This window comes from Dermacentor silvarum, chromosome 7 (assembly GCF_013339745.2).
Source record: "Dermacentor silvarum isolate Dsil-2018 chromosome 7, BIME_Dsil_1.4, whole genome shotgun sequence".
In the NCBI taxonomy this organism is placed as follows: domain Eukaryota; kingdom Metazoa; phylum Arthropoda; class Arachnida; order Ixodida; family Ixodidae; genus Dermacentor; species Dermacentor silvarum.
Window position 1 is genome coordinate 46,124,577 of NC_051160.1, and position 11,858 is coordinate 46,136,434.

General features: G+C 49.1%; 1 protein-coding gene across 1 annotated transcript; it reads right to left on the reverse strand.

Moving 5' to 3' along the window:
- Nucleotides 1-283: 283 nt before the first annotated feature.
- On the reverse strand, nt 284-10,103 carry LOC119458840 (ovalbumin-related protein X). The gene is made up of 6 exons (XM_037720702.2): nt 10,015-10,103; nt 8,023-8,083; nt 7,426-7,646; nt 4,304-4,535; nt 2,144-2,463; nt 284-668 (listed from the first exon to the last, which is right to left on the reverse strand). The coding sequence occupies exons 1-6, from the start codon at nt 10,101-10,103 to the stop codon at nt 335-337; spliced, it is 1,257 nt and encodes a 418-aa protein (XP_037576630.1). The 3' UTR covers nt 284-334.
- Between the last annotated feature and the right edge of the window lie 1,755 nt (nt 10,104-11,858).

Here is an 11,858-nt window from a genome sequence, read left to right on the forward strand (position 1 = left end):
CGAAGCTAACAGACAAAATGGCGGCACCCATCCGGATGGACGAAGGCAGCGCGGCTCCAACTAAGGTGACGGCCCTAAAAGTCTTACCAAAGTCGTGTCACCTGGTCTGTCTCAACAACCCGAGTCGTTGATACGCATTTGGGAAGACAATCCAACACGCGCACATTGCACAACCGAAGCATGGCCTCCAAGATCCGACCGCGCGCGCTGTCCGCCGGAGGCCACGACCGTAGGCATATATATGTGGACACAAAATTACTTTACTACGACGAGGAATAAAAACGAGAGAGAAAAAGGTCGTCGGCCAAGCCCCCAAAGCCCACGGAGGTGTATACTACTGCAGCATCTTGAGGTCCTTGACGACGCCGACGAGCAGGATGCAGCCGTCGTCGGTCTTTCGCAACACGAAGATGAACGGGCGTATCAGTTCGAACTGGACATCGGCCGGCCTGACGGACGGTAGAATGGACACCCGCAGCTTCTCTTCCTTGCTGAGCTTGTCGTAGGGCAGCGTGGGCGCGGGCCCGCCTTCGTCCAGCACCAGCGTCGCCTTGTGCAGAAGGTCGCCCAGGCGCACTTCTGCCGCGGGCACCAGGTTGGTGAACGCGGCGCTAGGCATGAACGCCTGCTTGACGCCGGCATGGATCAGCGTCCTGTTCAGCGAGTACCTGTGCCATGGGAAGGAGACTTGAACGAAGTTACGCTATAACGAAAACCGCCTTAATTCGATCGAGCGGCACGTCGCGTTAGGCTTACGTATTAGAGAGCTTCAGAACATCGGAGGCGTGTACGTATGGCAAAACCAGCGGGCATATATATACCTTCGAGCCGCACGTCATGAATAGGCTGCCGTACTAGGGGGCTTTAGCGAAGCGGAGGCACATACAGACCAAGTTACGCATATATAACGAAACCAGCGGACGTGTATACCTTCGAGCCGCACGTCACGTTACAGGCTTACGTATTTTAGTTTTATCAAAAACTGATGTATATACTGTAGCGTAAACATATAGTATACCAATAGCGGCAAGCCGTATTAACGCTCTTCACCCTTGCGTATGCCAAAACCAGCATTGGCTCGATGATGTAGTCGTCGTCGGGCTGCCTAACTTGCCTCATTTTGGCATATATAGTTGTGCCCCTGGCTGCTAGCTAGGCACCTAGTTTGGTTAGGAACGGTAATTGAAATTGTACAGCAAACAGATCTGACCTAATTAGTCTGGCAATGACGATGATTGCGTTTGTTCTGAATGTTGGCGCGGTCATTTAGTTTATCTGGAAGCGGGCGATAGCAACCTTTGTTTGTTGCGACAGCAGTGATGATTTTACGTGTTTCCGGAACGCATATCGCGAGACCGGTGCAATCCTCAGAGTTTGTTCCGAGTGACTATGGCCTCGCCAACTCGCCGATCACAATTCGCAATTTGCAACATGTGCCCCAATTGAATTACTTCTTTGTTAGCGACATGTTAATTAGTCGATTATCATTTTGACTTCTCGCGAAAGTAGTGTCCGCCTCCTCGTTGGTAATTCATCCAGCCCCAGGAAAAGAAGTGCGCTATCTGCAGCGGGCGATATTTGAAAGCTCTGTTTAGTCTAACGATTGTGCAGATCAAACATACCTACAATACGGCCGAATTCGACAATGTCCGGAATAGTATCCTCTGTCATTTGACTGGAAACGGACGATAGCAACAGTTGTTGACTGTCAGTAGCGGTGATTTTGATCACTTGGCGGTGCTCTCGAAGCTTTTTTTTTTTTTTTTTTTTTTTTTTCCCGTAGGTATATTCACCTATAGTGAGAGAGCCGTAGGTTTAACGTACACCTTCCGGAAGCGCTTGTATTTCACGTGGACGGGAGCATCAACCGGTCAGCAGTCGAGATAAGCAAGACGTACATTTCAAGAAAAGCAGGGAAGATATTGATACGAGCGGATCCGTTACAGGCATAGGTGCTGTACAAGTTAGACGCAGAACTATTTAAGAGACAAATATAGTTTTAGGAGATGTATACAAAATGGTAGAATGAAAAGCATGCACACTTAATTCGAGCAGGCTATGAGTGACCATTTGTCACCGCCACGTTTCAAATTGGGGATGCCTATAAACATCATCATCTTCATCATGATCATCATCATCATACCTGGTTTCGATCCTGACGAGGGGCATCTCTACGCGCACGTCCCTGGGCTTCAGGCAGCCGGACAGCTTGGCGAGGAACGCCGGCGTGAGCTTTGCACGCAAGTCGTTGAGACGCCGAGACCTGTCCGGTAGCAGGAGCAGGAGCGAGGCGGTGCCTCCGCGGTAAGGCAGCTCGAGCACCTTGGTCGCCACGGGATCTTCGATCTCGGCGTGCATGAAGCGGCCCGCGCTTCGCTCGAACTCCAGGATCTCGTAGGTGTCCTGTCTGAGCCTGAAGCGGCGTTTTGCCGGGTTGCGCGTGAACGGTGGCTCGAGAAGGCCCTGGGTTATCGAGAGTTCATCAGAGGGGCTTTTTCCCCCTCTCTTAGAGGGATTCGTCGTAACACGAAAGTGAAACGCGTATTCTAAGAAGCAGTGGTCGTTGCACGTTCACCTATGGCAAGTCCGTAAATGTACGCAGAGTCGTTTATTGCAGTTTCGGTCGAAGGGTGACGCAATCACAGCGTAGCAAGGGCAGTGCTGCTGCGCGCATATACAGTGTCTTCCAGCTAACTCGAGACAAGCAACGTAAAAAAAAAAAAAAGTGCAACGAGATGAGAAGATGCGACCAACGGCACTTTGTTAGTATACGTGGTCGCCTCGCGCCTGCTGGCAACTATTGTTGTCAACGCTTAGTTAATTAATGAAAGTGATTGGCCTACCCTATGAATTACTTGCATTATTGCGAAAATTTCGACATCACATTCTGCATCTCATTCGAAAACATCATGCTAAAAAATTTCCGGCTCGCAGCATCATTCCTATTTACTTTTTCTGCGTTTCAAATTTGGGGCGCAAAAGACGAAGAAAGATGCAAAGCGAGCGCGCTACAGCAGCGCACCGAAAGGGGTTTCAAAGAACTAGCACTGCTCGATGGCTGGCTTGATTGGCGCGAAAAAGTGAAAAGGCGATGGTGCCTTTGTTGGCTGCGTCATCGACCACGCCTACGGACGAGGTCAAACGGGACACTATTCAATTACGTCACGTACTACAGCACGCATCGACCAGTGCTCATCTTCCACGAAGCAGGAGTTTGCGCTAGAGGAACAAGATGGCGCTTTCGGCGGCGCGCGGCACGTTGCCTTATCGAAAGCGCACGAATACGAAAATGTTGCAACTCCTGCTCAGCTACTGTGGTAACTGTGTGATCAGCTGTCAGAAATGCAACTGGGTGTTCGCGAGCGCACTGTGTCATGCTGACATGTAGAACGGTATGGAGGGAAAACGTTGCAGTAGTTGGCTACAAAAATAGTTGACTGTCACATTAAGGAATGCAATGAGTCTGTGTGACCAAGTTCGCGGACCGCTGCTGCAACTGCAACAGTCCGTACGTGTTATACCGGCACTTCGAGATGTACGGCTTTCCTAGCTCGGGGATAACAAAATTTGCTCGTCCGCCAGCGTTGTATCGCTAACCTTCAAAGAAAGGACTTCAGCCCCGGAACATCGGCAAGAGTGAGTACCGCTCGTTACATAAAGGGCGTATACCGTCGCTTCCTGGTGTAAAGTTTCTCGAACGTTATCTAAATACGTCCACCCTAACTAACACGCAAACGTACGCTAACTCTATCACAATCAAGAATCACGTATCAAGAATGTGCATCGTCGTGCGATTTCTTTACCTTTTTCGATCATGCTTAACCAACTCACCCAGCGTTACACACTTCTTTATATCAAGAATAAATGAACGGGCGCATACTTGAATAATGCGCTGAGGCGCGGGTGACGTGGCTACCCACCGACAGCACACGGATGTTCCAAGTTGAACGTTTCCTGACGGTCCACAAAGTTAAACGAGTGACTAGCGATAATACGTCCTTGCTACCAGCTATTACGAAGTACAGAACATTTATGTTCCGAGCCCTTGTGCGCAGCAAGAACAAATCTATCGCAACTGCAGCACACCCGCGAGCGACCAAGCAGAAAATGAAATTAACGGGCCAGAAACATGACAAGCTGCTGCTTCAAAGTGTTTGCCAAATAAAGAACGAAGGTCGAAACGCGATTATACTGATTTAATTCACAAGCGGAAAGTTCGGACAGCTTGGAATATACATTGAAAATGATCGAATGCAATGCGCCTTGTAATGCACACAAGTGGTCGCACTATAGGGGCATATACCCTGTAGTGGAAGGCTGAGGCCACGACCATCTTGGCGGCCGGGTCCACGGCGTCCGGCGCCAGGACCTCTCCGATGAGCGGGTTTCCGTCGGCGAAGGCACCGTTCACTTCTTCCGCGACCTCTTCGGGAGAGCTCGCGTGGAAGGACACCCGGTCGACGGCGCAGCGCAGCTGCGACTTGAGCTGCTGCTCGCAATCTTCGCTCACCTCGAGGTTTCGGCTCACGAACATCCTGCGCACAGTCGTCGATCGCCCGCCGTGTCTCCTTCCCAGGAATACTAACATTATATTTTAGACCTCATTATTTCTTGCGTTAAATACGAAGGTCCTAGACCTCTGAAACATCGATAGAGAGAAAAAAGAATACTGGCAAGACTCAGAACGACCTAAATAATTTACTAGTTATATAGAGCTTTTCTACGGCCAGTTTCGGCTTCGTTTCCGTTTCCGTAGAGGTGACTGTGTCGTGACGTCACGACGCAGGAGGTGGTCACGCGGGAGCGGAACGCTTTGACTATCGCTCTGACTCGCTCGGTTGTCTACTATGTTGCTACGTAGGGCCACTTAATTCGTCTCTCAGGAGACGGCGCGCTGCGGTACACGAGGTACGTTATTAGTGATAACTTCGGCAAGAAAGATAAAATTAGAGCTGTCGAAGGGGGTTGAAAGAAATTATACGCGCATATTGGGGGAACTACAGCACGGGTTCAAGCCATGCGTACACGTAGAGGATAATATCTTTGTAGTAACCCAGTGCATAAAGATTTGAATAGCTCGGAATATAACTGTATGGATAGCATTTCTAGATATTAAAGAAGCTTACGACAATGTAGATAGGAAATTGCTATGGGATAACCTCAAGCGCGAGGGCGTAGACGACGCTTTCGTGGAGCTGTCAAGGGAGATATATAGTAACGATCGAGTACAAATTGTATGGGAAGGCCGGAAGCGCAAAGAACTAGTGAAAAACCATTGTTGTCCGCGCTTTATGTCAACGCCATAGAAAGACGACTGGAAAGCAGTGAATTCGGTTTTGATTGATCCTACATGCGTGATGGGCAAAAAATGGTCCCTGAGCTGATGTATGCGGACGACATAGTGCTAGCAGCGGACAATACAAGCAATTTACAGAGATTTGGGAATTATGATCTCTAATGAAGAATCAAGTAATGACGTGTTATCAATTTAACAGTCAACCCCCATGCCTACAGTGAAACAGTGTAAATACCTAAGTGTATACATAAACGAATGAAATAACTATTCAAACATCCTCCAAGTTAATCTGAGAATGGTGGGGAAGCGGAATGCAGCAATGATGAAACATAGAGCCCTTTGGGGTTACAATAAATATGAGGTGGTGTGAGGAATTCGGAAATGAGTAATGGTACCAGCGCTAACGTCCGGAAATACATTTCATTGATTAAAATTAGAGATCCTGTTGGGGTTGGAAGCTAACGAAAGATCGGTTGGCTTTGCGGGCCCACGGTAAAACCACAAATGAGGAAGTGCAGGGTGACATGGGTCTTTTGAAGTCAGAGAAGCGCTGAGCAAAATTAGTTTCGAAGAAAGACTCAGGAGCATGGTTGAGCAGAAATGGTCGGTTAAAATGCACAAATATCTGCGTATCAAAAGCGTGTACACGGAATGGAGGAAGAGGTCGAGAAAATTGGCAACCAAGTATACAGGGTAATTGAAAGAGTAAATATACAACCAGGAGTCATCAGACAGACTGAGTTGAGAGAAATAGAGACGGTAAATTGGAGGCGACGCATGGACACACAGAAGACCGTGGAGGTTTACAAGAATGAGAAGAAAGCAGTTAGAAGGGAAAATCTGTACTATATAACGCGAAGAGAAGTGCCTCGCTATTAGAGGCTCGAGCCGGTTGCCTAAGGCCAAAAAACATACCGGAGCAAATATTCTCAACAGGTCGAGGCATGTGCAGAAAAAGTCCAGGAACGACTCAGCGCATCGTAATGTAATGCGAAGGCATTCACCCTGCGAGACCCGTAAGAAACGTCAACTTACCAGCAGCGGCTGGGATTTAAAGCGTATGGAAGCGTCAACCGGTCAGCAGTCGGTATAAGCAAGAAAGGTTTACAGTATTCATCGCATCACGTCACTTTATTTCCTTAAAGACACCTCCTCTAGGGGGTATTCACGTAAGGGGTGGGTTTACATTGTAGCCACATGACGTCACTGGGAAAGAAAATCGGTTACATCAGTCAAGAAAGCTGGTGGACGAGTGATTGCTGCGATTTGGTGGGAAATGCCATTCCATTCTGATGCTGCGCGCGAAAATGATCTAGAGGGAAAGTGTAACTGTGCGGGCACGTGGGCGTGACAGTTGAAGTTCATGGCGGACAGGGGGCGCGATATTCGAGAGAACTGTAAAAGAATTTGTTGAACAATAACAACGTGGCAATGCGACGGCGAAGATAGAGGTTTGATAAGCCAGATTTTGCTTTAAAGATGATACACTAACGTCGTATTGATAAGCGGAATGGATGAATCTAGCAGCGCGGTTTTGAACGGTTTTGGTTTAAAAGAAGCCGGGGAAGAATTTGATAGGGCCTGATCCGCTACAGGCAGAGGTTGGTGTAAAAGGTTGGTATAGATGTTTTAACGAATAGAGAAAAGATGGAAGAGATAAAGGCAAAAATGCTAGAGTGAAAATCGTCTGTAGATTACCTGATTAGTTCAATCAGGCTAGGTGAATATTTGTCACCGTCCCGGCCGTCTCGAAGGGGATGCCAATAAAGAATATTTTCAAGAAATCATTTCAATCATTCCTTATTATTAGACATTAATACAATTACAAAGTAATAGTAGTACAGGAGAAGGTCCCAGAGTAAAAACTGTCAGGGGGACCTCCTGTTAGTACCTGTATAAGATGTAGAACATGAGCAACTGAGGTAAAAAATAGCGGTAAAATACAGATCAATGTATTAGAATAATATATATATATATATATATATATATATATATATATATATATATATAATACGTAAGCAATAGCATCATCATCATTATCTGAAGCCCACAGCTCTCGTAGCCTGGTATTCTGTGAACGAGTCACCGAGAAGCTTACGCACAGGCTTAAAACTCTATAAAAATCGCACCTGTAGGCGAGGGCGGCCTCTGCGTTGGCCGTGTCCCCCTCGATCGCTTCCAGCGCGTTCAGCGTGGCCTCCTGCAGGTGCTCGAGCTTGCCCCCCGCCTTGACCAGCAGCTCGACCAGCTGCTGGTGCGTATCGCCCACGGCGCATGCCTGCGACGCCAACAGGGAGGCCGCCACGGCCGCCGGGCACAGCAGCACGTTGTGGTCCAGGTGATCCGCCACCTGCGCCGACACAATTTACACATGCGCGTAAAGAAAAGGGGGCCCTCAAGCCCATCGTATACATGAATGCAGGGCAGTACGTCAGTCAGTGGGAGAATCGAAGACATCGTCGGGTACTCATGTTGGAATAAGCAGCCGCATCGAGATGGAGAGCGCTTACAATATACGGCCATAGATGAAGGGGAAAAAAAGCTATAGGCGGGAGCCTGAAGTCGGGCCGCTATAGCTTCGGCAATTGGTGCGGCTGGCGCGCTCGTACATTGCAAGTGTATACGTTGCAAGAAACCGCTGGAATGGCACAAACATATCAAGAGAAGATGTGCACATAGCGGTCGTCTGAGCACACGAACATGCATGCGCATCGGTTAAAACATACCGCGAAACGAACACACATGGCCGAGTGCGCGATTCGGAGGTCACGCGTGGCGAGCCGAGCTCTGCGAGGTGCGGGATCGAGAAAAAAAACGCGCCCCGCACAATTATGCGTAAGTGTGAAATGACCCATTGAGCGAAATGCAGCTCCACTAACGCGAAACCTGGGAAGGTGCGAAGCATGCAGCGATGCACCGCTAGTGGGCTCATACTGCCTCAAGCAATGGCTCATAACCCCGTAAACGCGGCCTCCCCATTACGACGACAGAAGAGAAGTGAAATTCTAACCTGGAATGATGAGCGGCAGCGCAGCCAGCTGTGGAAGACGACGATGACGACGAACGCGGGAGCAGTGGCACGAGCGCGTGCCGAGCGCGAGCCGCTTGCTTGCAGTGACTATATACGAGTACTGTATACGACGACGACGATTACGGCAGGAGACGCCGACAACCCGGGCGCATAAAAGCCGAAGAGACGGCGTCACGGAGAGTTGGGAATGCTAATGCTGGCTTCCGTGACGTCATTCTGCTGCCTCGTTTATTTTCTTCCTTCATATACTATAACGAAGGAGACCTCAGTGGTAATTAAACGCGATTAGGCGTTTGCTTTAACTCGCGTAACCCAGTCGTCTCCCTTTAACTAGCTTATAAGCTATGGGCAACGAATCGAAGAATGACGCCAACAAGTTTCCCTCGTGGTTTCTAACAGATGCCCGCGTGTTGGCACCGCCGGAGCGGGTCATACTTTTTCGAACGCGTCGTCCGGCAGATGCGACTGTTTTGACGGGAATGCATGTGCTTGCCAACTTGTTCACAGTTGGTCACAGGACGCTAATGAAGCGAGACGACGAATGGGCAAAGAAAAGTGAGAAGCACTTACATATGCTTGAAAAGCACTCGGTACATTGTACTTCTTTCGCCTGGTCGTATACTAACCAACCGCATACAAACAAGTTACCACCATATTTCACGAGGTTTCATCAAACTCCAACATGGGCGCCGGAGCAGCCATCTTTCAGACTTGTCACAGGTCGCATCGAAGGCGGCCGTCGTATATACCGCGGGTTTCGATCGCGCTTAGGAATTCGTCCCACACGACGTATACGATTAGCTCAAACCAACAAACGCCTCCTACAAGTTTAAAACAAATTCTGAAATTTCACTATATACAGACCCGGGCAGCCATTCTTCCGCCAAGTTGTCCCAAGTCAAAACTGTCGGTAAGATGGCTTCTCCGATTGATGGTGTTACCTGTAGGCTGCTGGGCACCGACGAGGTCTGGCAACAAATGCGGCACCAGCAAACTACTTAACGGTGAACGCCTAATAAAGTGCGTTTTTTTTTCCCTCAGAGTTGCAACGCTGTGTGCGTGTCGTTGCATGATACAGTTGGAGCCTCGACGTTTGAGACTAGTCGGAAAGCGTCGGCGTGAGCGCCGGCGTCCGCAGCAGAGAAAATCACCCAAAACCACCCCGACCACGCAAGCGTTAGTGAACTAATTGAATTTCTCGAAGTAAAATGCGTCAGAGAAAATCGTAAAGTACGACTTAGCCACGACCTACAGACGTGATAGCGTCGGTTTGTAATTTGAGTAAACGACAAAAAAATTATCTTACGCGGAAACTCAAACACAAACCCTTTTTCCAGCATTTCTAATATATTCATACAGCGGCGCGTTCCACTCTTAAAGGCGAAGCTGAAGCGTCCTCCAAAGTTTTTTTTTTTTTTTTTTGGTATGACCAGTGGTGCGATGGATGGATGGGGAAATAATGTTGGACAAATGGGAAATGGAAATTGAGCGAGGAGCGTTATCACGTAGGAGAGAAGAATGAGGAGAAGAAATCAGTTCGGTAAACATCAAAACAAGCCCCATCTATCATACGTATAATATCCGCCGATATTTTCAGAGTACGGCATGTTGGCACATGTATACCTGCTGGAAGAGTGAGAGGCCAAGATTGTTGAGGGCCTAGACAGCCTGGCCGCCGGGCGCTTGCCTGGTCGCCTGCAGCTGCGTCTGGACCCTGGGGCCGGACATGGTGTTCTTGGGCTCCGCGGCCGGTTGGCCCAGCGCCGTGCTGCTCATGTCTTCGCCGTGGGTTTTTCACCGCGAGTCGGAGATGAAGACTATGTCGCGAGGGGCTTTCAGAGGGCGGTAGGTCGAATGGGCGTCAACGACCCTGTCTGCCTGGGGACTCGGTTCTCGGTTTTATAGAACGTGCGAGACGGTGATGATGATGATGATGATGCCTCAGTCAATGGCACAACCCACTGGGGGGTGGGGTATAGGTCACGAACCGGGTGGCATTATGATCGTAATTTAAAAGACGGGACGAGATCTTTCGATCTCCTTCTTCCGTTTGCCGACCTCGCGATGACGATGCGTGGCGCACGCCCGGTGGAATTTCACCCGCGACGGTGCTTCTAGAAGTTTGAAGAGGTGCAAGGGTTGAAAAAGAAGATGATTGGTTAATTAGATTTTGAGAGCGAACGAGGTGTAATCGCGATAGCCTCGAGATTCTCTTTCGAAAACTCAGCCTGGAACTGACGGTTTCAGTTATACTTTCAGTTGGAGTTTGGACTCTGGCACTTAGTCCTATAGACATGTTTGCCTTCCGTCCATGACTTCAGTATCGATTCCAAGCGATTGCTCTGTTAAATTTGTTTGTTTTATTATTTTCCTATTATGATTGCCGGCCTAGCTAGAGTTTCTCGCAATATTACCCAGAGGGAAGTGTGGCGCCACCGTCTATGCGAGTTTCCTAACGGGCGTTGTACCGCCTAGGGAATGCCGGGGCGGTATGGGCGTCCTAGGCTTTGTCTCGAACGTGGCTTGGCCTAGAACCGAGTAATGGCTGCACATATACGGCGTTTTTACAATGAAATTTTCATAGAATGTTTTCCTTCGTCTGCGTTACCTAGCTGTTTCACTAAAGTTTACTCACCTCCAGTGCGTAAGCAAGCGCAGACGTACAAACTGTCGTAAAGTGAGCGCACACCTCGTCGTCTGTCCTCCAGCTTTTAGCGGCCCGTCGAAACTTCTTACGTTTCATATAATTGTACATCCAAGCACAAGTCCTTAAGCATAAACGGGGGTAAGCGAAGCTTGTCGTGCGTACGTGTACCTCACCTAATACTTTTCTTTCCCTTTACTACTACTTTTCTTTCCCTTTCGTACTACTTGGCCTTCCCTTTCCTTCTACTTTTCCTTCCCTTTCGTGCAACTTTCCAGCCTCGGCTACGGAAGCCCTCATGGTCGAGTCGGCATGTCTATGGGCATGTCGACAACGGTGGCTCAAGTCCGCCGTTGTCTTCTTGCGTTCGATGTCTCGAGTTTGCTCGGCGGCTTGGTTAGCAGAATTCGCCCGCCATTGCCGCGTGCGATTCTTCGAAATTAAATTGCTTCAAAACTAAATCTGTCCGTCACGTGAGACAATTAATGGATCATACCCCCTTACGCAATGGCTCATGCTCTCGTAATAAACGCGGCCCTCCCCATTACGGCGACAGAAGAGAAATGGAATTCTACGCTGGAATGATGAGCAGCAACGGAGCCAGCTGCGGAAGAAGACGACGAACGCGGGAGCAGTGGCACGAGCGCGTGCCAAGCACGAGCGCAACCCGAGGGGCGCCAACGAGCCAGCTGCAGTAGAAGACGACGACGCTCGAGCCATTGCTGATGATGATAGCCAGGCGTGGCCTCAAATTGTCCTGGCTGTGCAAGAACGATGCCGATCCGAAGCCACCATATCCCGGCATTAACAGCGGCGTAGCGCCACTTTTCCATCTAGGTGATATAGTGAAAAACTCTTATGGTTGCCGGATCTTTCAAGGCATTGTT

What these genes read in the sequence shown, in the direction of transcription:
- LOC119458840 (XM_037720702.2), bottom strand. Translation starts at nt 10,103, where the DNA reads ATGAGCAGCACGGCGCTGGGCCAACCGGCCGCGGAGCCCAAGAACACC. An exon ending in CCATGTGTGTTCGTTTCGCG is followed by an intron (nt 7,647 to 8,022) that starts GTATGTTTTAAC and finishes GTGTCGGCGCAG; the next exon opens with GTGGCGGATCACCTGGACCA. An exon ending in CCTCAGCCTTCCACTACAGG is followed by an intron (nt 2,464 to 4,303) that starts GTATATGCCCCT and finishes TCGATAACCCAG; the next exon opens with GGCCTTCTCGAGCCACCGTT.